The sequence below is a fragment of the Orbicella faveolata genome, unplaced genomic scaffold, assembly GCF_042242905.1.
Source record: "Orbicella faveolata isolate gen_17 unplaced genomic scaffold, um_ofav_v1 contig_34, whole genome shotgun sequence".
Lineage (NCBI taxonomy): Eukaryota > Metazoa > Cnidaria > Anthozoa > Scleractinia > Merulinidae > Orbicella > Orbicella faveolata.
This window is the reverse complement of record NW_028301563.1, coordinates 15,578,148-15,605,755: the sequence shown is the minus strand read 5'-3', so window position 1 is coordinate 15,605,755 and position 27,608 is coordinate 15,578,148. Positions and strand designations below refer to the sequence as shown.

General features: G+C 39.6%; 4 protein-coding genes across 6 annotated transcripts in view; 2 read left to right on the top strand and 2 right to left on the bottom strand.

Annotated features, from left to right (window-relative positions):
- The window catches only part of LOC110062853 (uncharacterized), a 42,106-nt gene extending 35,321 nt beyond the window's left edge, over positions 1-6,785 (top strand). For both annotated transcript variants that reach the window (XM_089298922.1, XM_089298921.1), the window contains exons 25-28: positions 443-550; positions 1,975-2,292; positions 4,801-4,917; positions 5,540-6,785. In XM_089298922.1, coding sequence (XP_089155048.1) covers positions 443-550; positions 1,975-2,292; positions 4,801-4,917; positions 5,540-5,638 — 642 coding nt within the window. In that variant the 3' untranslated portion in view covers positions 5,639-6,785. The remainder of the gene's footprint in view (positions 1-442; positions 551-1,974; positions 2,293-4,800; positions 4,918-5,539) is intronic.
- On the bottom strand, positions 6,258-12,034 carry LOC110062849 (uncharacterized). The gene is made up of 6 exons (XM_089298932.1): positions 11,809-12,034; positions 11,348-11,657; positions 10,520-10,672; positions 10,320-10,436; positions 9,197-9,316; positions 6,258-8,079 (listed from the first exon to the last, which is right to left on the bottom strand). The coding sequence occupies exons 1-6, from the start codon at positions 11,809-11,811 to the stop codon at positions 7,685-7,687; spliced, it is 1,098 nt and encodes a 365-aa protein (XP_089155058.1). The 5' UTR covers positions 11,812-12,034; the 3' UTR covers positions 6,258-7,684.
- Positions 12,035-17,126: 5,092 nt separating this feature from the next.
- LOC110062858 (uncharacterized) lies at positions 17,127-18,355 on the top strand. Its single transcript, XM_020769808.2, has one exon. The coding sequence runs from the start codon at positions 17,127-17,129 to the stop codon at positions 18,003-18,005; it is 879 nt and encodes a 292-aa protein (XP_020625467.2). The 3' UTR covers positions 18,006-18,355.
- A 2,863-nt stretch (positions 18,356-21,218) lies between these two features.
- Positions 21,219-27,316, bottom strand: LOC149105007 (uncharacterized). 2 transcript variants are annotated; one of them, XM_089298931.1, is made up of 6 exons: positions 26,735-27,316; positions 26,290-26,623; positions 23,922-24,074; positions 23,404-23,520; positions 23,147-23,266; positions 21,219-22,937 (listed from the first exon to the last, which is right to left on the bottom strand). In XM_089298931.1, the coding sequence occupies exons 1-6, from the start codon at positions 26,735-26,737 to the stop codon at positions 22,564-22,566; spliced, it is 1,101 nt and encodes a 366-aa protein (XP_089155057.1). In that variant the 5' UTR covers positions 26,738-27,316; the 3' UTR covers positions 21,219-22,563. The 2 variants fall into 2 exon arrangements, with proteins under 2 accessions (XP_089155057.1, XP_089155056.1); XM_089298930.1 differs by lacking the exon at positions 26,735-27,316 and having other exon boundaries at positions 26,290-26,665.
- Positions 27,317-27,608: the final 292 nt, after the last annotated feature.

The window sequence follows — 27,608 nt, the reverse complement described above, 5'->3', positions numbered from 1 at the left end:
AATGACTTAAGAGTATCGCGAGATTTGTAGGTGAAATATTAATTTATTTTTTAATCGACGTTGTCCCCCGGGCCGGCGTCGCCGTCGAAGCTTCTTAAACTGCACAATAACTTCGGTTTAGGTCTTATGACACCCAGTTGAAAACTGCTCGCTTCGAATTGCAGGGATCACTATTACTGACCTGTAATCTGGGTTTCGCGGGTTCAAATCCTCCACCTTTCCACAAGATGGATTTTCTTTGTTAATGATCCCAAATTCAACTCCTCCACACTTTGTAAATAGCAAACCGGTCCGCCTCCCACCGGTCGGGATTTACAAAACGTTTTTCGTTAATTTACACTATTTGCTTGCTTATTCACCATCCCAGTTAGCGTATACTAACATTCAATAGTTCTTTCTTCTACTAGCATTTAAAAACTGTTTGGTTTGCTCTTTTTAACAGACTCTGTCCGTGTCTGATTGGACAAAAGTCTTGATCACTGGAGATGCCAGTGGTGAAGTGGTTGGAATTCAACTGGCGAAAAGAAGAAGAAGACCCTTTTCCAAATTTGTAAGATACAATCTCATGGGCCCATGGAGCGGCGGCCGGGTTGGGGAGGGGGGGGGGGTATCTCCCATTTTGAAGGGACGGGACGCTCGTCGTCTAGTTCAGGGGTGCTAGTTTTGGATTGGTCTCATTTAGCGTGAGACCAAAGACAGAACTCAATTGTTATTTATTCGTGGAGGTATCTTTCATGGTTGCTCCCTCATACTGTCATACTGCGTTAAGGTGTTTTAGATAGATATGTCGTGAGAGCTTTAAACTTATGCAGCTAGGAGCATCTGATGGCAATGTCTGTGTCGTTATTATCACTAAAGCTCTAACTTGTTTGTCTGCTTTGGAATGGTTTCTTGTAGGGTTCAAATTATGCTTAAGCAACGCCGAGGCTGGTCTCCCATAGAATTTAATCCACAGTGCCTCCCCGTCCCTCTTACCTTAGATAGCCCCCTTCCCCCCCCCCCCCCCCCCGCCCCGAGTGAGTACTTTTACAGTTGTTGAGTTTTCTTGCAAAATGAAAATGCGTTTCACCTGCACGATTTTATTTTCATTTGAAAAGTTTTGCAGCAGGACTTGTTCTGAACCAGAGGCAAAGGGCCCGTACTAGGTTATTTTTGGGGTCTGTGCTTTGTCACGTACCCTTTCACTTCAAGAGTGATGTTATGTAAATTCTCCTCTCAATACCAATGCATTTTTCAATCAGATAGGTGTTAAGAAAACAGAAAGTCATCATTTTTTTTAGATATGTAGTTCGTATAGTGTGATCGTCCGGGTGAGGGTAATTCTAAAAAGAACTGTTGTTGGTGACTGACATTTCAACAACTTCAGCGGAAGTCATGTTCAGAGTCAAGTGAAAAGTGTTTGTCAGTCGATGGTGTTATAAGTCTGGTCCGTTGAAAGTGATAGGTCAGTTTAACCAAGATGGTATTGGCTGTAATACCAGACAATACCATCGACTGTTCACTTGAAACTTGTTCTTGAAGCTGACTTTTCGAGTATTTAAACAACGGAAATCACGACCGTGACAGTGTTTGGATATCTTATCCTAATTAGCATAGGTTTTTACGATTTTATTTCTCCGTTTTCTCCTTAGTTTTAGTTTTGATTTAGGACATTTATCATTCACTCAAAACAGTGTTTCACCACATTTCCAAACACCTCGAAGTTCGTCAAAAATACTCCGCTGCGCGTCGTATTTTCCACTCTGTTCTCGGTGTTTGGAACAGTGTTTGACCACATTTCTAAACACCTCGAAGTTCGTCGAAGATACTCCGCTGCGCGTCGTATTTTCCACTCTGTTCTCGGTGTTTGGAAATGTGGTCAAACACGGTTTTTCCTGTGTGATATATTACTTCACAAACCCGATTTGGCGATTAATTTACCTTTATCAGCGTTAAGTTGGTAAATGCTGAAGTCTGTGTCCTTTGTCTTTGTAGAGTATTTATAGGGTGTACTTGGAAGAACTTGATCGTGGCACGTCATTACTTTCGAAAGAACAAGAACCGAAAGACGTCACCAGTATGGAGGATACGAACAATTCCGACATATTAGACGAAAGTCAAGTAAATAAATGCATTGATAAGAGCTTAGGTGCAAGCACTTCCGAGGAAAAAGGTGCATGTACGAACAACGATAAAGATGCATGCACTTCCAAGGAAGCATCAACTTCTGAAGAAAAGAAGAATGTAACACCACCAACGACTGCTGCAGAAGTGTTTCAGAATCATCGACTCGTTTTCCACGACGTAAACGCTGTAAGTTCTTTCAATGATAACCAATAGGCCATTTCCGAGTTGTCTTTTGCCTCGGTGTCAAAATGAGTCTTCGTACGAAACCATCCATATGGAAATGAATTCCGCCTACGTGGTCATTTTCATGGAAATCAAACTCATTCTCATGTGAAAGGTTTTACATGAAGACTCGTTTTGAAACATAAGCACAAGGTAACTCGAAAATGACCTATTGTTGTCGTTTTCACAAGCAACGCAAATAACGCGACATGGAATTGCCTTCAACGGAATATGTTGTTGATGATCTTCGATCCGGCTTTAGCCTACGTGTAGCCGTACCCACCCCCCGAGGGAAAACGGGAGGGAGGGAACGTCTACGAAGAGCTGACACGAATCGTGTTATGTGACGTCACGCTTTTGCATGGAAATATATAATGGTTCCTTATTGGATAAAGACCGCGAGCAATACTTTCGAGAATACTGATTGGCTAACATAGATTTGTGCCAAGCCGCAAAATGTCTCACATTCTCACATCTGTACGAGTTTAGAGTTGCGCTAGTAAGTGGCAACTACAGACGTTCTGAGCATTTTAGAAATACCGGCAACTGATGAGATCCACATGGAGGATCGAAACCATGGTCTTGCCTGAACTAAGCCGAACAATGGCATATACAACACGCAAAACAGTCAACAGACTTGCGCGTAAACAGCTACATTTGAATCATGTGGTGCCAGAATGACCAACAACAAATATGATATGCGTGATAAGGATCTTCCTACTGTACTTGTAAAAACAGCTCTAATCACAGCCGGGCCCGGCGTCACAATATAGAATGCAAGTATAAAGCAACATGTTCACGGTAAATTTCATATTTTGTCCCCCAAAAGCAAATTCGTGGAGACTTGAGACCATATCTTGTAATAGAAATGAGCCTAAACAATGCATAAACACATGGAAAATTACAGAGGTGTCAAACTCTACGAAGCGACAAGCAGATAACAGCGGAAACTATGCAGACCTACGACCTTTAAAAATTTGCCATAGCACGATCTAACGGCTCAACTTTACTCAAAATTCCTTCTTATTACACAACATGAAGTGCCCTTCATAAACACGAGTGAAGCGACAAAAAAGGTCAAGTGACCGAACAGAGAACGGCAAATGTACAAATGTCACGAACCGCAGAGGTCGCTTAGGCTAGTCAACCTCTTCGAACTTAAATTCGCGCATTCTAGCGAATTTTTCGGCTGGAAAACAAGGCCAACTTTCTTCAAACTTGTGGCGTAGTTGATTCTCATAGATTTTTGTAATTCTTCCAGGTTCTCCTGCAAACTATTTCTCTTATTGAGGAGAACATGACACTGCCTACAAATGTACTCTGATGTAGCGTACACATGGAACTCCAAATTTGCGAGCGCGACGTTTACATCAAAGATTGTCTTCTTCTTGCTTTGGACCAAACATCGCTCGTAATCCTTTTCAATTTCTTTAAAACACAATATACACTTGAAAAGGGGACTGAAAAGGGACATTGACTTGCAAATAAGCTCGAAAGAATAAATATTTATGAGGCCTTTGTCTGCGCGAGGACACGAGAACAGACAAAATATAATTTGTTTGCATAACTTACATAAATTACTGTGACGTCACATAACACGATTCGTGTCAGCTCTTCGTAGACGTTCCCTCCCTCCCGTTTTTCCTCGGGGGGTGGGTACGGCTACACGTAGGCTAATCCGGCTTCTCCCATCAACGATCTAACTTGTCGATACCACATCATAGCGTCAAGGAGATATCTCGTGACAATCGTGGGTCTAAGTAAAGAAAAAAAGGCCTATGGCCAGGGAATCAAAGGACAAGTGGTTTGTATCAGTTGACTACCGTGCTTCTGTCATCAGCACGTTCGCTATTCATATCACTGGGTTTAACTAACCACGATGGTGACGTCGAGGACAACGTCGATTAAAAAATGATTTTATAACTTAAATACGAATCTCGCGATACTTTAAAGTCATTTACTTTGTTTGTCACTGTCAAAACTATGAAACTGGATCTGGGACGCAGCAGTAAATTTGAAATGACAATGTTTAAAATTAGCTGTCGTGGTTCGCGTTCCCCAGAAAACGCAGAATTTTGTCGTTTCACGTTGTTGTTTTGGAGAAGACCGTGACGGCAAAGAAATGTACCAAGAATTATAACGCACGTGCACAGCCATTGTTCTGGCCCCGGTTGTTCGAAGGCTGGATAACGCTATGCATCGGATAAATGTACTGGATAGTGATTTATCCAGTAGATACGTATCCATCTTTCCAACAACTGGGGCCTGCTCATTAAACCTTTTGTTTAGCGACGTTGCCGTTGCCGTCGTGGTTTTCTTAAACCCACTAGTGAGTCGAGTCAGTGATTAATATTTCCTTGTTGTGTGTCATCCATGTGCCGTCCATTAGCACAAGGATTATTCCTTTGGCTAGTCCTACTTGACACGTACTTTTTTTAAATTTTAAATTATTTAATATTTTCCATCTCACAGCTGGAATTCCAAAATAGTATCGAAAGATCAGATCCAGATTTCAGACGCCTTCTCAATCCTAGCACCATGCAGAGTGCTCCGTATGACTGCTTCGTCAATCCTCAGGCGATACACAAGGTAGTTGGATCAATCCTTTACTATTGCGTTGCGTGATTCGTGGTAAGCGAGTGAGTTGTAACACAATCCAGGAAGGGAAGGAGGGAGATGGAGGGCAATCAACAAAGATCAAGTGACCGGATCGAAGATCACTTCGTACTGCCATGGTCGTAATTAAAGTGTTTTGTTTTCTAACCTTAATGTATTGGCTGTCTCTTTTTCTCATACGGAACGCTATTAAAGCAGCTGGACCTGGCCGAGGAGACGGAGGAAGGAGGGAAGGTGGTTGGGATGGAAATATGGAAGGAGGGAATGAAATGCCAAGGGAGGTACAGACGGAGACCTAAGGAGGGAGGGAGGAAAAGAGTGGGAGATCAAGTGGGTGGAGGAGGTAGGAGAGATAAAAAAAAAAAGGAGGAAGTGAAGGAAAGAAGGGAAAAAGGAAAAGAAGAAGGGAGTGAAGGTGGGAGAAAGACAAACGGAATTTGGGATAGGTGAACGGAAAAGGTGACAGATTTACTTCCATAGTAAAAAGGGTGACCTAGTTTAATGCCATTGCTTCTGATCGTAGTAAGTGACTGTGTAATTCCCTTTAAGTTCCCAGTGGCCATGTGAGTTTAACTCAATCACTTTTCTTCCCTAGGTTCGTTTCAACCCCAACAAACAATCGTTTACGTGGCTTGCCACCGGTGGAGGGGCTGGCCTGGTAAGACTACATTTAGTTAAAGAGGTCAAACCGTGAGAAGACGGTCAAGGCTGGGTTACAAAGAGCATTTGTCGGTGCCGTTATAAAGGAGTAAGAACGAAATGGGGCTTTGAAGCAAGAAGGTTTTTGTTCTGAGCGTCAGCGAAGTCAGCGGGATTTTACGTGCTCAAATCAATGAAGGTGATGGTAACGCGATTAGCTTTTCAGAGAAAACAATAGTTGCAAATTGAATATGCGAAAAAGTGGCGATTGAAAAAGAAAAAAAGGGAGATTATCAATAAACATTTCTCCCTTCTTCATATTGTGATAAAAGACGAGGACATTGTGGTCGACATAAAAAGGTCCCGGTTCACAAACAGAACGATCAGAAGGGAGGGGAAGGTAAAGAAACCGAACGTGTACTAGCAAAAATGGTGAAATTTTTGAAGAAATTCTTGAACTTCTCCTTAGTCTGTGGCTTACACTTTGAAAAGTCTACTCCTTAGAATATTCCGTAGAAAATTTCAAAAGAAAAGTGAATTAGTTTTAACTTAAACGAAATTATAAATGCCCAAGTCTTTCTTTTCGGCTTATCATGTAGGAAGATGAAACATTTCAGGTCATTCCTTCATCTAGTTACTTACAAAGTAATTAATGGTACATAAGTCGAAAAGGCTTGTTAAAGTGAGCCCTATTTATTGAATTATCTTTATGAAACCCAATGTAGTAGGGTCTTCATAAATCCTTTTTTTTCGGAGGTACTTGATAATAATTATCAGTCGTATCTTTAAGAAACTCGGTTCTTTTGAGCTTGATCTTGCGCGGTGTGTTACCTTCTCTTCGACACTTCTACGAAAGTAAGATACTGTTAACTGGGAAAAGTCCAGTTCGCGGATAGGGTATATATATTTTTCTTTTATCTTCGATGCACAATGCGACCAATCACTCAACGTGCAAAATATGCGCCTAATAGTGATTGATGTCATTAACTACGGCCGCTGCGTCTTCAAAGTTGCACTGAGTTGTACCGTGCCCTACATGCGGTTTTACTTAGCCGCCTGGCCCAGTTCTAAGCTCTGGAGCTTCTTGTTTTCAGTGTATAGCTGTTGCACGATTTTAGGACGATTGTTTCATTATTTATTCCTATGTAACTTATTTTTACAGGCTTTTGTCTGGAACTTATTAAAATAGAATATTAAATGCATTCTTGAAATATCCTTCCATGTCAATTCTAAAGCTTTTTTTTAACTGTTCTGAAAGATGTTAAGGTGACAGATGTAGATTTAGATTTAGATTCCGTATTTAATATCATGGCTATCAAATTCTTAATTTTGGCGCGAACTTTCAGCGATAATTTATAATTTCACCTGTGAAATTAAACAATGGCGCGAAATTTCTCGATACAATGAAAAAGTCAATAACCCGCGATTGTAAGTGTAATTTGTCACCCATGATATTAAAAGGTAACCAAATGGTATAATCATGAAATTAAGAAATAATTTCACTTGCGTTTTGTCAAAATTCTAAATTATTAGAATTGTGACAAAACACGCGTGAAATTATTTCCTAATCTCATTCGCCGCCATTTGATTACCCATACTTAAATGCTTTGAGCACCAGGGAACCGACTCCAGTGAACCAATCAAAACTCGCGGCAAAAACATGTTGGTTGAGACGAAGCCCGGGAAATCGTTTGGGTTTGGTTTTACTTCTGATTGGATGACGCGAAGTGACTCGGGTTTGTTGAGCAAATCGGTCAGCGTGGCATTACAAAACCAAAGCAACTGTGTGTTACTTTCTACACTTGTGAAATCCTCTTAAAGGAGTTACGCCACGGTTGGCGAATCTTCAAAAGTTTAGCCTAAAGTTTTAAAGTTCGTCGTTGGTAATCCGTGTATATCTTTTCAATCTCTAACCATCCTTGTTTCCTTGTGGTGTATATTAACACTTAAGTGTTGTTCTATCGGTAACTATTATTTTCAGGGGTTTTTTTTTTCAATGAAAAGGTAATTTTGTTGTACGTGGCCAAACTAACTCAACATACAGTTACTGTGGTCCTTTAAAGAGCGCGCGTTATTTGGTAATGGCATAATGTAGCGTTTTTCATGTACGCTTGTGTGATGAAGTTGCATCTGTCGTGCAGTATCTAAGGTAACAAACACCAAGGGGTACCAGTCTGTACGTGAAAAACGGCCCACAATTCCTCACCATGATTGCTGTGCTCCACCGGCAGCAGTCATTGTTCCAATGAAAACACACTGTGCGGTTGACTGCGCCCTCTTGTGGTGTGGGATGAGTCCCATTTAGCCAACCGGACGCATGCGTATTACACATGTAGCTATTCACGCAGTAGTCGGGCATTCTTACGCCCGCGGTACTGTTAAAGCGGTACCAGCCTTCAACCATTGTGCGGTCACATTTTTGGAATCCGGACAAACTTCTGGTGTGAATGCTTCGATCCAAATCCATGTTTGTCAAGTACCTGTCGCATCCCTCTCCTGTTATTCACATAAAAAGGAAAGAAAGTAAAATACGGTTGTCACTTAATTTCCTTGTTCCTTGTCTGACACAGAACTAATTGTTATGGTAGGTAAGATTATATATTGTCAATGAGGATAATAGCCCATTTCCGAGTTGCCCTAAGCCTCTCTATGAAAGCGAGGCCAGGTCCACAACCATTCATATGAAAATGAGTTTAATTTGCGTGTTAATGAAATCTAATTTTCATATGAAAGAATGGGCACCAAGACTCGCTTTGAAAACGAGGCTAAAGGTAATTCGGAAATGGCCTATTCAGGTCAATCGATCACTTAATGTGATGTAAATTAATTTACTTCCCAAGAATAAGAAAAGAAAAAATGCCATATATTCTTTTATAGTGAGAAGTTGAAGTCTTGAGTGCTAAAAATATTCAATTCCTGCTACTAACTTAAAGCTGTAAGCAGCCGGGAGACCTATATGTTTCTTTTGTTCGACGAGGAGAAAGAGGGAGGTTGTCGGTAGGGGGGATCATATTACACAGGGCATCAGCAACTACAGGGAGCTTACACGATAATAAAATCAAAGGCTTCTTAGAGCAACCTCGTGGTATGTATTGATGGCACCCTTGGTGTAACCTGCGATCTGGCGTTCTTTGCAAAGTCACCTTTGATCGTAGGCCACACGTGACGGCACAATAACATTATGTTTGTAAGAGTATTAATGGCGAAAAATTTTCTTAAATTTTGAATTTCTGAAGAATTAGTTAAGATATAGGCAAAGGTTTGCATTGTTCAAATTTGAGGGATGGAGATGTACACAGGGCATCAACAACTACAGATAGCTTACACGATAATAAAAAAATGAAAAAGGGCACTGATTGTCCAAAGACCCTGTTAGGGATTGTACGATAGTTTGTAAAGTTGATGTTACAAGAAGTCTCTATGATATACATGGTGATTGTCTTTGTTCTCAGCTTTTCATTTCGACAATGTTCAGTACAATGTAGTCATTGACTCCAGCTGGCAGACCAAACAGACTAGCTGCTTTTTCCCTTGAAAGTTTAATTTTTTAGAGAGAGGCATCTTAACTAACTGTATTGCAAAGCGTGACTAATAATGTTGTGGAGAAACTTACCTACACCAAGCTCGCAATAGATGCCAGTAACGAACGGTGCGCATGCGCATGTAAAACCATTGACGGTAACATTGCACGTTCCTCCATTCAAACAGGGGTTGCTGGAACACTCGTCTGTAACTGTAGCAAGAAATATTGCAACGTAGGATTTTACTCTACTTAATATCTATATAGGGACTATTGACCATGCTTGTTCAGTTATTGCAGCCAATATCCAGCCATCTTGACCGAACAAACTTAGCCAATAAAGGACTAAATCTATGGCTTTCGGGAAAATTGTTCTTGCGGGACATGGTGGCTAGTCTCGAGCGGGCAAGACCTTACGCGCTCAGGTAGCCAATCACAACGCAGGATTTGGTTTACCTTGTCCGCGCGCAGATCTAGCCATGTAATAAAATTATAAACGGAGATACTGTTTTAGTGTTCCGGGATCCCTACCCTTATTCTAGGCTTAAATTTCGGTGACTTTCATGTTCACCTATTTTTTCAATCTATCAAATTTCACAAAACATACAAAGGAACAAAGCTATCAAAATACATCAAGTTCACAAAGATTACAAATTTAAACAACGAAAAACCTACAAAGAGACTGAAGCATTCAGGTATTAAACATTAACTTGTTTAACGTGCTTAGGTCAACTTCCATTTGATTTCGTTATTTGGTGTTAGAGGAAATACTTTCCGAATAGCATGCAGTAATTTAATTTCTTGAGTAGACGTTTTTGGTAATGTATCACACGAAAGACCGCGTTTGACCACATTTCCAAACAGCGATAAAAGAGTTGAAAATATACGCGTAGCGGAGTATTTTTGACGAACCTCGAGATGTTTAGAAATCCAGTCTTAATTGTTTGATATATCTTGTCAATCTAAACTAAGAAGAAAACGGAGAAATAAAATCGTAAAAATCTGTGCTATTTGAGATCAGATATCCAAACACCTTCACGGTTATGATTTCCTTTGTTTAAACTTGATGAATTATCAATGAGTTTCAGAACAAATTTTTAAAATAGTTGTTCTTGGTCACTTTTCGTCACAGGTGACATTTTCTCTTTGAAAAGAATAGTAAGGCTTTATTTAATAAGTGTTTAGAAAAGAGGCAATCGATGGAAGCATTACTTACCAAGTTCACAGTTGCGCCCGCTGTACCCTCCTGAACACCGACATGAATACTGACCATCCCCCTGATAGTCACACGTTCCGCCATTTCGACATGGATTCCCAGTACACTCCACGATCACTACGCCGGGAAAAAAAACGAAATAATTATGAAAGAAATAATACAAACAGATTATTCTAGATGCACGAAACCTGTGCATTTACCTTCTCTTTCCATATCACAGTAAGCGATAATAGGCTTGTGTCCAGACTCTCCCGTATCTAACCAATACCGACCGCTAGTCGCCAGTCCTCCGGAACTGTTCTTGATTTCTCTGCATGAAGCAGCTGGAAGCTTGGAGAAGGAACCCAGAGTAGCTTTTATAACAAGAAAGACACCTAAGTTAGACTGCTAGAGGAAGGAAGAAATATGTCAATACCTCGTGGTATTTTAAATTATAGCAGTTTACTGAGATAGATAAACACCAAAGAGATAATAATAAACCATAAAGGAACAAGGATAGTTAATATAACACGGATTACAGACAACGAACTTGGCAAATTTAGGCTAAACTTTTCAAGATGCGGAAACGGTGACGTAGCTACTTTAAATCCAAGCGGAGACTCTATATGGCACAAGGAGCTCGCCGTATCGTTAAGGTGTTGCTTTGACTTCGAGTGTCCCATTTCAAATTTTCATAGTTAGTTACGACATGTTGTAGTACCTCTTAGTCAGCGTCATGGCAAAGGAGGAGTGCTCAACAGTCTTTTAGTTGGAGAGCTTACTGAAAAGGAACCTCTAAGCACAGTAGCCAGATCAAATATGGAGCATTACTTGAGCAGATCACATATGTACTATGTTTTTTGAAGTTCACGTCCTAAGAATTAATTCACCCCCTTCCGCAAAGGAAGCCAACTGAAAAGACACTGAAAATGGCACGCAACAAATTGTGAACTACCCCGCTAGAAAAATACATTAATACTTACCACAGAAATCATCATAAACATTAACCCTCAAAACGCGAGAACAAATTCGGAGAATTCAAAACCTACCTCTGAACGGATTATCCAAGTAAACAGAATCTGCATACGAGAGAAAATTCAGAGATCCCACAGCACGCGTTCGGTTGTTCAATTCACAAAGGTTCTTCTTTTCGTAAAAGTTCAAACTCTGACACAGTTTGTCTTTTTTACACCGATAATAACATGCGAGTATGTTGTGTGTCATAAGTGATGTGTAACAGTGTTTCACAAGAGCGCTGCCTTTGATGGAAGATACACAATTGCCACTGAGCAAACTGTTACCAGAAACAGTTTTGATGCTGTGTAGTATTATGAGAGAGAATATGCCTGTGTGACAACGCTGCAAAGACAATAATGAACATTTTATTAGAATAAACAGATATGATTCAAACTGCTTAGTAAATGAACTTGCTTTTTAAGAAAAGTTTTTGACAACGCATTTAAGTAATTACTGCAATTTCAGAGTTGTAAATTGAACAGTTGTCACTTACCATTTTTTCGTTTATTTTTTCTTTCGTTTTACTCTTGGTTAGTTCTCTGTTACGAGTTGTTTGGTCAGCATCACTCTGCAACGTACGAGTCGCAATAATGCTGTGAGGAAGAGAGAAGCTTTATGTCACCTCGTAATACAATACGCCGAGGAAAAAGCATCCTAAAACAGTTCACAGCTGCTGTACTCAATTCTGATCAGATGCATGCATTGTCGACAACATCCGGGTTTTTTGGCGTAGACCCCTGCTGATTTACCGCCAAAGCCGCCTCTCATGCAGCTAGTGTGATTGGTAGATTCATCTTTAATTTAATAAGGGTTAATTTTAGTTGAGTAGGTCATAAATTGGCCAACAACGTGACAGAATCAATCCTTGCTATCTTGCCGAAAACGTTTTCTTTAATTAAAGTCAAATGAGGTTCAGTCTTTAAATTGTTTCTCACTGATAAAAGTGGTTCAAATGCTGTCCAGTGGCAAATGATCAGAAATCCAACGAATTCTTACTTAGAAATATCGTTTGCTTTAACAGACAGTCACTTTGATCGCAATTTCTGACTCCCTCTCGAAACTTTAATAATAATTCAGTGATAGTTTTGGTGTTATAATACTGGCGCCGCACGGCGCCGAGTGAAAAATGCTTGCCACTAGCCAATATCGTGAATACAAAAGTAACTCTTCATTTTCCTCGATATAAAGAAATTTTTTAACATACACTGTAGTCTAATATAAAACGACTTAAATAAAAAAGTACAACATTTACATTTTTTTGTCTCTCGTCGTTAGAATTAGAATATATCAGACGCAAAATTGTTTCCCGTAACATAACACGTATGAGAGATCTAATGCTTAATTCCGTGAGAGATAACAATTGGTTTATCATCTAGGTTCAATTTACTAAAAAAACATTTACTTTAAGTTATCTGTGCCGCCAAATTTATTAGAGAAATTGCAAAAAGGCAAACACACCTGGTCAACAACGTTAAAATAAAAACAGAAAATTCATTTCGCTTCTCTCGAGTATCAAATCGTCCCGCAAGAAAAACTTACCCTAAAGCTATACAAGAAAGACAAGAAACACTTTATTGACCAAGCTTGTTCGGTCAAGATGGCTGGATACTGGCCTAGTTCTTTTTTCGCGAGGTTAGGGACCTAACTCCGTCTCGGTCCATTAACACGCCATATTGACCGAACAAGCTTGGTCAATAACCCATTCATAATGAACAGCTCCACATATTGGTGAGCGCAAATGGTCCCTCAATGTCCAAAAACGATTAACTTATGGAAAAAAAAAAAAGAAAAAAAAACATTTCCTTGCAACGAGACGTAAGAATGTAGGCAGGAGTCCTCGCTGATGGGAAGTGCATGACGGAAAACAACGAATGGTTTGTAAATTTCCTAAGAAAGTGTACAAAAAACTCAAATAGCAAATGGAACCGAAACTGGTTCACGGGAAGAAATTTCAAAATATTTGAGTACAACTCAACTCTGTCTTCTTGTTCGGGAAATTTGGAAACTCAGTTTCCAGTCCTGGATAAAGTTAATTTAAAATCTCTACATATTGCATCCCTTAAATTTTTTTTACTTATACTATACAAGAGTCTCTTTTTCAATAGCTATCCAAGATTTTTAAGTAATATGTTAGCTCAGCGATCTACAACCTATAGTTTACGCGGTAGTTATGTTCTGTCTCTTCCTGATCCGAAAACAACAACAACGGCCTGTATTCCTTTTCATATTTAGCTGCTAAGTTATGAAACTCGCTCAGAACTTTTGCGGACTTAAAGCGAAAGATATTACAATATGACGCTTTTCAGTAGCATTGCAATTTGTCTCCAGTTTTATTATGCACATAGTTCAGCACATTCATAATTTTTAGCATGTTTATTGTATAAGTATTGTATTTTGTTGTATTTGTGTTCTCGAAGATATTAGCTAATTTTAGTTACTTACAGGAAATATAGTTTAACCAGAAAATGATATTCCATTCACCAGAAGAAATGTTCGGAAATAAATCTGCATTTTTTGGTCGAATGGACCACATTGTGACAAATTCTTCTGTACTCTTTCCACAAAGGCTTATTTTGATGGTTTGACGCGCTTGTGCAATCTGTGACGAGGTGATTTCGACACCTTAGTTTATAAACCTTTCGAATACGATAAAAACTCGCACGCTTTTTGCAAAATAACCCATAAATATCTTTAAAATAGAAGAACCTGTTTTCGGAACAAAGCATATTAAAAACTTCTAAAAACGTTCTCTAGCTTTATAAAGTTAAATAAACTAAATAAACTTAAGTGTCAATAAACTAATTGTTCTTCATTAAAAAAGAATGAAGCGTATGCACATGACGTCATGACGTCATTTTTTCCATTTTTTATCCATCGAAGACTGTAGTCTGACAGCCGAAAGCTCGAAAGTTTTAACTTTATATAGAGCTTTTTCACCCAAGTGGCCAGTACACGTGCACATTTATTGGAGCAAAATGAAGTGTTTACATAAGAAAACAGTTCCAATCCCACGGGATTGGTTTAGTACACCAACATGGCTGCGGTTTTAATATTTTAAAACACCAATATGGCTGCCGTGACGTCATGAAAACGCTCTAGCCAGCGAACGTTTTGATCAATTTTTGTGACATAAATATCTTGTTTGCATCGTTTCAGTACCACTCGGATACGAGTAGATAATAACCCCTTTCATACAACCGAAGAATAAATTCGATTTTAAATTTCGGGGAATCTTTGTTACATTCACATAATTTGCTTCAGTGGCATAAACGCTCCAGTTGAAGATAAATTTTGAATAATGAAACGATATGGCAAGAGTAATTTTGCACGAAATTAGAGCCGGTTGTATAAGGCACATTTGGCTTGAGGTGGTAATTTTAAAAGGAATGTAAATTAGCCTAATCAGCACATTGCCCCCCCAGGCATTTGACTGTTTTCGAAAATTAATATCACGTTCATAGTGACACCCAAAAAACGGCAAGTTTGACAATTTCACTAGGTAAAGTTTACAAGCTATTTTAAGTGTTAAGAGCCAGTTTATGTTCAGCCCGAGCGTGATGCCTTCCCTACATAAAATCGTGTACTAATGATAAAATGTAAACAATCAATAAAGCGTTCTCACATCACGTCACTTAGCCATATCGTTGTTCCAAAACAATAAAACGGCGGCCATGTTGGTGTACCAAACCATTCCTGTGGGAGTTGAACTCTTTTCTTATATAAAAAATTTCCTTTTGCTCCAATAATTTTGTATGTGTGCTGGCCACCAAAGTAAAAACGCTCTATACATGCAGCTGTTAAGAAAGCGAAAATAGGTACTTCATGCATGCATTGAAGAAAAAGAAAACAATTCTTGATGTATCAAACCAATCCTGTGGGAGTCGAACTATCTTCTCATGCAAACATTTCTTTTTGTCCAATAATTTTTCATGTGTGCTGACCACGTGAGTGAAAACATTCCATACATGTGGCTGGTAAGAAAGCGAAAACAAGTACGTTATGCATGCATTGAAGAAAAAGAAAACTGTCCTTGGTGCACCAAACGTTATTATAACCAATCCTGTGGGAGCTGAACTCTTTTCTTGTGTAAACACTTCCGTTTGCTCCATAAAGTTTGCATGTGTACTGGCCACGTGAGTGAGTTCGCTCTATACATGCGGCTGGTGAGAAAGCGAAAATAGTTACTTCATGCATGCGTTGGCGAAAAAGAAAATTATTCTTGGTTTAATAAACGTTATTAACCAATCCAATACAGTGGGACCGGAGTTGAACTCTTTTCTTATATAAACACTTCCTTTGTGCAGCTGGTAAGAAAAAGAAAACAGGTATTTTATGCATGGTTAAAGAAAAAAGAAAAACATCCTCGGTGTACCAAACGTTATTAACCAATCCAGAGGGAGCTGAACTCTTTTCTTGTGCTAACACTATCTTTTGCGCCATTAAATTTGCATGTGTACTGGCCACGCGAGTGAAAACTTTCTACACGTATGGCTGGTAAGAAAGCGACAACAAGACTCTACGCTTGCATTGGAGAAAAAGAAAATAGTTCTTGATGTATCAAACGTTATTAACCAATCCAGTGGAAGTTGAACTCTTTTCTTGTGTTAACACTTTCTTTTGCGCCACTAAATTTGCATGTGTGCTGGCCACGTGAGTGAAAACTTTCTACACGTGTGGCTGGTAAGAAAGCGACAACAAGACTCTACGCTTGCATTGGAGAAAAAGAAAATAGTTCTTGATGTATCAAACGTTATTAACCAATCCAGTGGAAGTTGAACTCTTTTCTTGTGTTAACACTTTCTTTTGCGCCACTAAATTTGCATGTGTGCTGGCCACGTGAGTGAAAACTTTCTACACGTGTGGCTGGTAAGAAAGCGGCACCAGGACTTTACGCTTGCATTGGAGAAAAAGAAAACAATTCTTGGTGTATCAAACGTTATTAACCAATGCAGTGGGGGTTGAACTCTTTCTTGTGTTAACACTTTCTTTTGCGCCCTTAAATTTGCACGTGCACTGGCCACGTACACGTGAGTGAAAACGTTCTACACGTGTGGCTGGGAAGAAAGCGACAACAGGACTTTACGCTTGTATTGGAGAAAAAGAAAACAATTCTTGGTGTATCAAACATTATTAACCAATTCAGTGGGAGCTGAACTCTTTTCTTGTTTTAACACTTTCTTTTGCGCCACTAAATTTGTATGTGTACCGGCCACGTGGGGGAAAATTTTCTACACGTGAGGCTGGTAGGAAAGCGACACCAGGACTTTACGCTTGTATTGGAGAAAAAGAAAACAGTTCTAATAAAAAATAGAAGCATGTCTGGGAGAATAAGAAATATTGTAAGAAAACAAACCGGAGGCTAGTGTTCCACATCTTTCACGAGTGTTTTACGAGTGTTTCTACAACTGGAAAGAAACAAAGAGAAAATCTATTTTTCTAGAATTTAAAGGCGTGCTCTGGCGAAAAATATGTTAAAAACACAATGAACACACGATACCTGAGGCATTTAATGCACCATCTTATAATCGGAAACTTTTGTCAACTACAATCTCAGCGGTTACCGAAACTTTCCGGAATACCATGAAAAGATGAAAACGCCTAGTCAAAACAAGGCACACAAGAAAGGGCAATTCAAAAGTTTCACAACGAAGAGCAAACATCCAGCCGTAATCCACCTGTTTATGTTTGTCATGAGTTAAATTCTGTTACGGAAAGACTCTTGAAATAGAAACAGAAAAAGGAAAAATTACAAGATTGGAATCAAGGACGGCTTAACATAACACTTACAGCATGGAAACCTACTGAGCGCTCATGGTTCAGCAGTCCTACTCAACCGTTGTACATCGTACTTCTAGAAAAAGCTTCCAAATGTATAGTTTCTATGCGGCACCATCTAGAGTTGGAGAGGGTTCCCTGCAGAGAACCAAATCACGACCTCGTTGGCAGTCAAACTTCGGAAGATATGATATTCAACACCAGTTAGAGACGGTCAGGACGAGAATTCCAAACGGAAATATCAAGAGAGAACTGCAGGAAAAATCGCCAACTTTCCTCAGTCAATCCCTCATCTCTGAAAACGGAAAGCTGAGCGGGTGGCAATTTGGAGCCACTCCGTATTTTGGTGCGAGGTACCCCTGCCCTACGATGTCGTTTATTTCTCGCAGATACTCACAGGATTTGAATACCTGTTCCTTTCCTAGGGCAAGTCCTGTGGCCACCAGGCTAGAACAGACAGATACATCTCTTGGGAAACCAAAAGGTTTATCTGGGGAAGGAACCAGAACTACCACTGGGTTATCAGATAACGGTCATGCGACATTTGGAAGGCTTCTCAGCGATAGCGAGCCGTTAACAAACCTACCAGAGCCTAAAACTGAACAGTTTCCGCAAGGACAACGAGAAGCCCTGGAAAGCATCAACATGGCTATCAACAACTCAGCCAAGACAGGCCCAGAGTACCGGGAACGAAGAAGAAGGAACAACCTGTCGGCGAAGAAATCGCGCGACGCCAGGAAGTTTCGAGAATTGCAAATGGGAAGGAAATTGGTTTATCTTGAGCATGAAAACATACGTCTGCGTGCGGATATTTATGCATCGCAGGAAGAAAATTTTCGCTTAAAAAGAATACTAAGCCCTAACTGCGATGTTTTCAGCTCACAGCAATTTCTGACAGAAAAACAAGAGAATTAAGCACCGCGCCTTCATTTCACTACTGATGGCAAATATCCCAGTTTCGACGCCGAATGAGAGAAGTCTTTTGCCGGTTCCCTACACTCGTACGAACCTTTTCCTACTGGTTTAATTGATTGTGGATTGTAGATAATGTCAAGGGAGGCTGACGTTTGCCATAGAATGTCCTATTTAAACTTTTTATAAGTAGTCTATAGTAATCTTTAACAGAATTTTTGAAACGGTATACGTATTGCATTTTCTGTAAATATCGATCATGTAAGAAACTCGAATGTTACATTTAAGGTAGTAAGTGATGATTACAATAGCTTTTCGCCTTATCTTGTATAAGTAGATATTACTTGTGCATTTGCCAATAAATTTGAAGAAGAAGGAAAATGAAACTGAGTGTTGAAGTCTGTGATTAACGAGTGTGCAAATAAAGCATTTTTCAAGTTAGTCGTGATTTGTTAGTAATTATAATGTCTGGCACTCCCATTTAAGTAATTAACTTTCCGACAAGGAGAAGGCTATGGGAACAGGCATGTTTCTGACGCACAAAATGACTTTCAAATTTGAGAAAACTTCAAAATGACTATTGTTTTGAAAATAGATCAATTTCGATATATTAAATTTAAGCCTAAAAACAATAGACTTCACCACCAGGCACTGGGGAATAACTACAGAGTTTGATGATGATAAAAAAATATCTTTAGTCAGAAGGCAATCTCACCCTCATGCAGGTGGTTTTCAGGCTGGTCCTGAGTAAATCAAAATTAAGTTCAGGACATGCGAACGAACCTCAAAACCACAAAGTAATTTACGTTGCTGTTTGCGTTTTAGTTTTCTCGCGCCCAATTGGCTTTTTTCTTGCTAGACAATGACGTGCGACAATGGCGTTCACGGTTTTCTGGGTTTCACAGTAACAATAAAACCATGTAAGCAACAAAACAGACATAGCGAGTTCCTGTTAAAGTGTCCAGACGGGTACAGGGTTTTTGTGGTTTTGGTATCTGTATAACATCTAAAAATGTATTCAAACCAAAAAAATGGATTCCGATGCTTTTATTTGCCATGAAATCGAGCTTTAAATTTCCCGCTTCGGCCACGCCCAATGAAGTTGACCGCGTAGTGAAAGATTGGTGACGAAAGACGTCACTTCAGGAACGTCTCAAAGCTTCATGCTTTTATTTTGCTTGCCTGACAACCGCATTGTTTCACCAACTTCAGTTTTTGTTTTTCGTCGACGAAATTTGGATTTGGATTTGGCAATTCCTGACTTGACGTCACGACCCACTCAGAAACCCAGACTCTTTTTTTGCACTGACTCACGGTCAACTTCATTGGGCGTGGCTGAAGCGGGAACTTTAAAGCTAGATTTTAGGGCGTTAAAATGTCGGAATCCAATTTGTTTTCTTAGAATACCTTTCTACACATTATAGAGATACCAAAACTACAAAAACCCTTTTGCCCATATAGACACTTTAAGTGTGCCCTTTTTTGGGCAAATTTCCAAAATAGGGGTGCTCTCTGCGTTGCGTAGTGAAAAGCACTGTTTCCAGTGTCGCCAAGCTGTGCGCAAACACATATAAAGGAAATGCGAGACATCTGATTTTTTTTTCTTCCTCCTTAATGATCTAACATTAGGTCAAATTTGCCTAAAAATCTATAGAAAGCACTAAGGAAGCAAAGGTTTCTCAAAGCGCTGCAACAAATACAACGTCTTGGCTGTTGTCTTGAATTTAAGCCGTCAGGAAAGAACAAACGAGATCCATAAAAATAAAATCAGTTTTTGTCGCTGGATATAACTCCAGTGTCTGTTGGTCTGAAAACCTTGTGAATAAATCACAGCAAGAGACTACGATTTAAAAATTTAAGGTTTGATTTTGTTAATATGCGGAGAACTTACACCTAGATTTTCGGAGCGCAATTCGAAATGAAAGGAAGAAAAATTCCAACTGCCAGGCGCTTTGAAAGAGCTTTCCAAAGAATCTTATTTCGCTTGATTCCGTTCAGTAATTTTCGAGAAACGACTTTCGAGGGTGTTAGAATGCAGTTTTAGGCGCCTCATGTGAATTAGTCATGCAGAGAAATGACTTACTTTTGAAGTAAAGTTTAGATAACCACATAGAAGATAATTTCCCTTTCCAGCCCTTTTACAGTACAATGCTTTCCAAACTGACCTTTCTCGATCCAAACGGTGCGGTACGTAGTCTCGGAGAAGCAGCTTTTTTCTGTCTTGCACATGCAACCTCTGCATGGTTAATATTACACAGCACCTCCGAGATTAAATGTGCGAAAATTTGTACCAGAATTTACAGAGCGAAATTTCTTTCGAACGGTAACAACTATTCAAGCCGTCCTGCGCTTTGAAAAATCTTTTGATAGAGGTGTTTTTCCTCAATCCGTTCGTTACTTTCCGCGAAAAGACTTTCGAGCGGGTTAGAATACCTGCTCGGAGCAGCACTTAGAAGATAATTTTTCTGTTAACGTTCGGTTTTCAATTTCGTATTTAGATGGACGCGACCAGATGACTGTTGGACATTGGCTACGCGGTTAAGGGACCGAGACTAAAAATAACTTTTTTACAGCGTGGCGTGAAGTTTAAAATGGATTTAAAAGGATTATATGATGGGCAACGAGGATGTGTTCTCCTAGATCATCGTCTCTTATCACAGTAGTGAAAATGTCTCCGCAAAAAATATTGCTTAAGTGGGTGTATTTTGCAAATTAGTCCAATTGCTAACATTCTTTTTTCAAAGTAAACCTAATCATCTAGTGGCCACATATACAAGGGTCTGACAGCCGCCTGATGGCGGAAGAAGGAGTCTGTGCCGAGTTAGTATTCTATTTGACAACACTCCAATTCATACACAGTTGAAATAGGACATGGGAATAATGATTGACCAGCGGACTAAGCCAAGATGAAACAGCTTAGCTCAGGGCTGGTCGAGTCTGGCGGTACGACCCACGCGATGAGGGTGGGAGGGTGGGCCGTTCCCTCATCCGCGCTCCGCTGGAAAACCGGGTGGAAAACCGAGCGCGAATGGAGTGAACAAGTCGTCTCCGCATTTATTGAGAGCTCTTACAGAGTGTTTCGTGCTGCATGAAGTCACTTCACTTCATGGTTTATAAAACTACAAAGCTCGTTTTAAAGCCTTTTTTTAGTACTTTTTATTACGTATACGTGGTTTCTTTTTACATTAATGCTGGAACAGAAATAAAAAACGCCAATTCCGAGCAAGGTGTTTAATGATATTTTCTAAACTAGCATACATGTAAACTTTTGCCATTTTATTTGTTTTGTCGTCTAGCTTAGTTAGTTGTAATTTTAGCTGAAGAAAATTTAAAATCAACATAAATTACTGTATGGCTTGTGTTTGTAGCGGATATAACGTACACTCCGCTTGGCTAACCTTAGGGCATTATTTCACCCGTGATGTCCACGGGCCGATTACGGGCCTGCAAAACTGAGTTATTAACCTCGAACGTTTGGTCTTTACGGGAAAATATCAAAGGTCTCGGTTTAAAATTTTTCCTTTTCAAACTCATTAATAGCAGAGCCCCATACTCGTATGGGAAAGAAAAGGAAACCCATGAGTTGATTTTCTCATGGTTATCATGGCTAGCGGTATTGCTCGTGGGCGCTTACGCACGACGGCGACGGCGACGACGGAGTTGCGCAACATGGCGGCCATACTCCAAATAATAGGTTGACAGAGATATGCAGCCTTGGGTAACCGTGTATTTCTTTGATATTGGACATCCATGTTATGATCGACACCTGTCAAAACAAGGTATCCGCTGACCAGTATCACGTGAACATATCGCGGGCTCAAGTATACAGCTCAACACGCGGTCACGTGGTTTTTGAAGTTGACCGCTGACCAGTTGCTGTTTTTCGATTGGATCGCGGACTTATGTCAGGTTGATTTGTTGAAAACAGGGCAGGATTGTTCGGAAGCCGGTTAACGCTAACCCGAGATTAAAAGTTAACCGCATTATAACTTTTTCTTGTATACAAATGTTTCTTGTTGCTTTGTTTTGTGTATATGTAGTGATTATTAAAACTTAAAACAGAAGGCCAAACAATATACAGAAAACCTTACCGCAAAGTTATAAAACTCAAATCAATATTCTACCTTTTCCTGGGTTAGCTTAATCGGGCTCTGAACAACCCGGCCCAGGAGCTACGCTTTTAGGCTGGCCTAAATCTATATATTAATTCATCAAATTTAAACCAAGGAGATCTCTAACGTAAAGCGACATGCACAATAAGTAGATTTGGCGCTATACAAATATTATTATTATTATTTATTATTATTATTATTATTAATTATTATTATTATTATTATTGTTATTATTAAGACCATGACGGTGTTTTGATATCTGATTTTAATTAGCATAGATTTTTTCGAGTTTGTTTTTCTGTTTTCTCCTTAGTTGTAGCTTCGATTGAGAAGATATATAAAGACATTTCCAAACACTTCGAATTTCGTCAAAAATACTCCACTGCGCGTCACAGTTTCAACTTCCCTCTCGGTGGTTTGGTCAAACACGGTCTTTCGTGTTTAATATGTTACTTGGTCACGCAATAGCGAAGGTGGCAGGCAGCCGGACCCACAAGCTTATAAACAAAGAACAGTCCACAGTTCCTGACTTGAATTGTTACCCTCCAGTTACAGCAATTGCTACCCCAATGAAAACACACAGTCCGGCTGACCACTCCTTCTTGGAGAGTAGGGTGGGCGCCATTTAACCAGCCGGTGGCATCCGTATTGCACTTGCTTTTTGCAACACAATTGCTGGGAATTTTGGAGCCCGCAGTGCCGTTAAAGCGGTACCAGCCCGGAACCAGTGTACCGCGGTCACATTTATGTGCCGACTGTCTCTTAGGAAATGATACACTGCGGTCCGCTTCAGTATTGACTGTGTAATTGCTGCACTCTGAGCCTGTGAGGAGAGAAATTTCAATGCATTTTTTTTTTATAAAAACAGTCTGTTTGGAAATAATTTACGAGAAATGACATGAGCTCATCATAATATTAGGGTGGCTAAATTAAAATATCTTTCAATTTTCCTTCATCAATTCAAACGATAACAAGTGCTCGTGCATCCGAATGTCAAGTGGCAATACACACTCTTGAGAAACGACAACTTACCGAGGCCGAGCTGGCAACGCGTGCCTGTCAATGATGCTGCACATGCGCATCTGAAGCCATTGATTGCATCAGTGCATGTACCCCCGTTCAGACATGGACTGCTGGCGCACTCGTCTATATCTGCATCATTAAGACAAAGAAACAAGTTAAGCTTCTACTTATTGGTTTTATTAAAACTTTTGCAATCTAGCTCTTTGATGATGATCACATTTATTCGTGACTCAAAATAGACACAACTGAAAGTTCTCATGACTTACCAAATTCACAATGGTTTCCGGAGTATCCTGGCAAGCAACGACAAGTGTACTGTCCCTCCCCCTGATAGTCGCAGGTTCCACCATGTTGGCATGGATTTAAACTGCACTCCACAACCACTGAGAGAAGAAAAAACAGAATCAAGAAATCAACTGAAAATCGGGGAAGAGACGATGGTGATATAGGAATTCTTTATGATCACGATGAAGCACTCCTCCTCCTCCTCCTCCTCCTCCTCCTCCTCCTCCTCCACCACCTCCTCCTCCTCCTCCACCTCCTCCTCCTCCTCCTCCTCCACCTCCTCCTCTTCCTCCTCCTCCTCTTCCTCCTCCTCCTCCTCCTCTTCCTCCTCTTCCTCCTCCTCCTCCACCTCCTCCTCTTCCTCCTCCTCCTCCTCCTCCTCCTTCTCCTCCTGCTCCTTATCTTCGGCTTCTTTCTACATCTCTCCTTCTCTCTAACTTTTTTTTCCCACTCGACGTTGCAACAGTACAGATTATCAATTTTGATTATCGATTCTTACCTGCCTTTTCCATATCACAATAAGCCCCAACAGGCTGGCTCCCAGATCCCTTTGAAACCAGCCAATATCGACCGGTGGGTGCTAGTCCTTCAGATGCGTTCTTAATTTCCTGGCACGATTCAGCCGGGAGTGCGAGGCTGAAACCGAGATAAGCTATCGAATGAACGAGTGAGTTAGTTACTGTTAGTTGGAAATCTTTCAAGTGCTAACAATAGATTTGTGATCTACTCTCAAGCAAAGTATAAGGCACTTTTGGGGAACCTTGGTAATATAATTATTAGCACTTCTTCTTATCGGCTGAGTTTGTCTCACGATGTAGTCACTTGAGATGTAGATCGCAACGTTTCGACTGCTTACTGCTAGTCTTCTTCAGGCGATAAGGTCGACTGATTGCACGGTATCATTTGTATATTCGTAGAATGTAGAACAATTGTAGCCATAATGATGAAGGTTAATTATATGTTCCATTCAAAACCAGTACATACATTGCAGACTTACATGAATCTGATGTGGCAAAAATTTTATATATGTAAAATGCACCTCAGCTTCTGTCGCAAACATATAGCAGACTGTTTGCAAAAACTGCGACGTTAATGAAACTAATTTAAAAAAGAAACACTTAATTCGTTAGGCCCAGAAAATAGTCACAGGTGAAAAGAATCCTCCACCGAAATCATACAAGTTACACAAAAGTTGCAAAATCTATAGAGCGTCTAAGGCCCCGCTACGCTACGCAAGAGAAATTTGAAAACGGAGGTTTCACTCTGAAAACACATCCAATGTTTTCTGTCCACACTTCGCCGGAAGAATTTAAAAACGTAACAGTACCAACAAAACCGGTCATTTTGGATTTGTGTTTGAGGAAAACTCGATCAGGGAAATCACAGGACTATCGCGAGGCCATTGTTTTCGAAAAGCTCCGTTTTGAAAATTAATGTTTTCCGTCCACACGAAAACGAAAAGCCGGCGTTTCAAACTCCTCCGGTTTGAAGAGAGTTTTCGAAAAGTTCCGTTTTGGTGACGGATTAGCGTGGACGGGTCGGCGTAATCGTAGAAATAAGGCTGTTTTCAAATTCCTCAGGCGCAGTGTGGACGTTACCTAAAAGTTCTAAATTTTGTCGTGATAATGGCCTAACAATGTAGGTCGAAAAATCGTAAAATTTGTATACAGTTTGTGACTAAAAGAAAGAATTGTTAAAACGGTAGTATTCTATATTCAATCCTCGAGATCTGTTGCAAAAGAAAGTCTGTTGTACGTAGCTTTTTGCTCTTATTGTGTGGTTTTATTACAATACTTGCTATACAGGAGCAAAATGTTTCAAAACCCGTCAGAGAATTATGATTTGAATATCTACATGATCAAAATACTTTCAAAAGTGCTCCTTACAAAATGCGGTGAGCTTTTTACAAGCAAATTACAACTTCAAAGCGGGGGCGATAAATAGGCCATTTCCGAGACTGCCTTGTGCCTCTGTGTCAAAACGAGTCTTGGTGCGAAATCGTTTATATGAAATGTGTTGCACCTACAGGTTCATTCTCGTGCAAATCAAACTCATTTTCATATGATAGGTATTGCATAGGGAATCGTTTTGAAACAGAGGCACATGGCCTTTTGTCAACTTTTCTCCAAACTGATTCAATAATCTTTCCACCTCCCGACACTTCTTAATTGCATTTCTGTTTTTCACCGAGACATGAGCACTTTTAATGACAGCGGAAGGCTAGCGAAATTGCAAAAAACGTTGCCAGTCAAACACAGCTGAAGTAACTAACATGTAGATTTGAAGTGAAATTAAATGATCACTGACAAGGGTGATTCGATTATCCATTCAGACTGTGACATTGCACAGAAAATTCAAATGTAAACAGTTTCTCACGAAATTAAAAACTTCCCATATTGGCGGTGTCTGCATGTTTGCCATTTATCAGCTCAAATGTCATGCTGTGTTCATAAGGGATGCTCGCTGAATTATTAGAAATTGGCAAAATATAATAAAACGCAGCTAAAAGAAAAAAATATGGCACTGAGGATAAAATGAATGGTGGTCAATTCTGTAGAATTCTCTTTCTAAAACATCGAAAATAAATTCATTAAATTTCACTTTGCTCGCGTGAAAACGTTCAGATTAAAAACGTTCTCATTTTTGTTTTTGTTTTAATCTGGTCAATTTCGAGTTCTGTTAGTTTTAGCCGTCCAATATACGGGACAGTTACCATACAGTTAAATATAAGCCGATACATGAGCTAGGATAGAAATATTTCCTAAAAAAAAAAATAAAACATTCGGGAAAAAACGTCGACGTAGAATCCCGATTGGGTACCACAAGCTTGAACACTTTTGCTGACTGAAATTTTCATTTTAACTTACCTCGGAATGGATTGTCCAAGTAAAAGGCATTTGAATCAGGTACCACATTGGAAAGCCTTACCGAACGCGTTCGGTTGTTCAGCTCACACAGATTTCTATTTTTATAGAAATTAATGCTCTGGCACACAGCGTCTTCCTTACACAGGTAATAACACACGAACATGTCCTTTACAGGAACTGATTTGTAGGTCTGCTTCAAGAGAGCGATTCCTTGTTTAGATGTGACACATCTTTCGCCAAGCAAACCGCTGCTGAAGACAAGACGAAGCCACAAAATTTGACAAAATAAGTGCAGTCCTACATGGAGATGGGCATGCAATAACCTTGATATCGCCTGCAGAGTGAAAACACGTAAATACATCACATTTGCATTGAGAAATTGAGACTAAAATTGAGACTACTGTGTAACAGTACTTGGAATTTAAAGTTGTATTTTCTCTCCTACCATTTCCACAGTGAACTGTCCTTCTTCCCTTCTTTATATAATCAGTTTATCTTCTTGATGTCAAATAGCATAGGCGGCTCAACTACCCTGCTATATTTTGTATCTACACATGTATTTCGCGAAAAATAAACCTTTGAAATAAATTATATAGATTGCGTTATGCCATCTGTTTTTTTTCTTTAGTCAAGCTAGCTGAGTTAACGACTGAGTTTCGTAATTAAATGCCGGCATGAACTGAAAGCAAATATATAGCTCGTAATTTTTTGTTTTAAAAAAATGGGTGTTAAATTTCGCAATTTCCAACAAAAAACAGCCCGGAAATAACTTGCTGTTAAGACCTCCGTTGAAATAAATGATAACAATTAGCCGAAGCCTTTTCGATGATCATTTAAGCACGAAGGAAAATTAACTACATTTTCTTCATGGCCGCTATAGACAAATGGTATTAATTAAGTCCCTTCGTTACGACAAACAAAACTGACAGCTAGACACGCATCTTATCGTATGATTTTAACTTCCCACCGTAGTTTTATAGTGTAGGCAATGTACGACTGTTGCGGGAATATTCAAAACTCAATTATTTCTTTGGACTTCAAGTAGTGATGTTGAATTTTTAATGATTGGCAAAATAGTTGCCACCTCTGTTCAACTTTAATAATAACTGTGGCAGTTTATTATAATTTATTCGGGGTTACGACTTCAATAAATATTGCCCCGCAACATCTTAAAATTTCTTTTCTTTTAATATTTCGTGTCACTTGCCCATTGGCTTATTGAAGACGTATTCAGTAGGCAAAATAAATATTTTAGTTGTAGTTATCTATAAGAAATATCGAAATGAAAATCGGTCGGTGGCGTTTGATAGAACATGATA

Coding starts and splice junctions, on each gene's coding strand:
- LOC110062858 (XM_020769808.2), top strand. CDS start 17,127: ATGGTTCAGCAGTCCTACTCAACCGTTGTACATCGTACTTCTAGAAAA.
- LOC149105007 (XM_089298930.1), bottom strand. CDS start 26,650: ATGTATTTACGTGTTTTCACTCTGCAGGCGATATCAAGGTTATTGCAT. Junction 24,075..26,289: donor CTTGGACAATCCATTCCGAG/GTAAGTTAAAAT, acceptor TTCATTCGATAG/CTTATCTCGGTTTCAGCCTC. Junction 23,267..23,403: donor CGGAAACCATTGTGAATTTG/GTAAGTCATGAG, acceptor TTAATGATGCAG/ATATAGACGAGTGCGCCAGC.
- LOC110062849 (XM_089298932.1), bottom strand. Junction 10,673..11,347: donor CTTGGATAATCCGTTCAGAG/GTAGGTTTTGAA, acceptor TTGTTATAAAAG/CTACTCTGGGTTCCTTCTCC. Junction 10,437..10,519: donor CTGTGATATGGAAAGAGAAG/GTAAATGCACAG, acceptor TTCCCGGCGTAG/TGATCGTGGAGTGTACTGGG.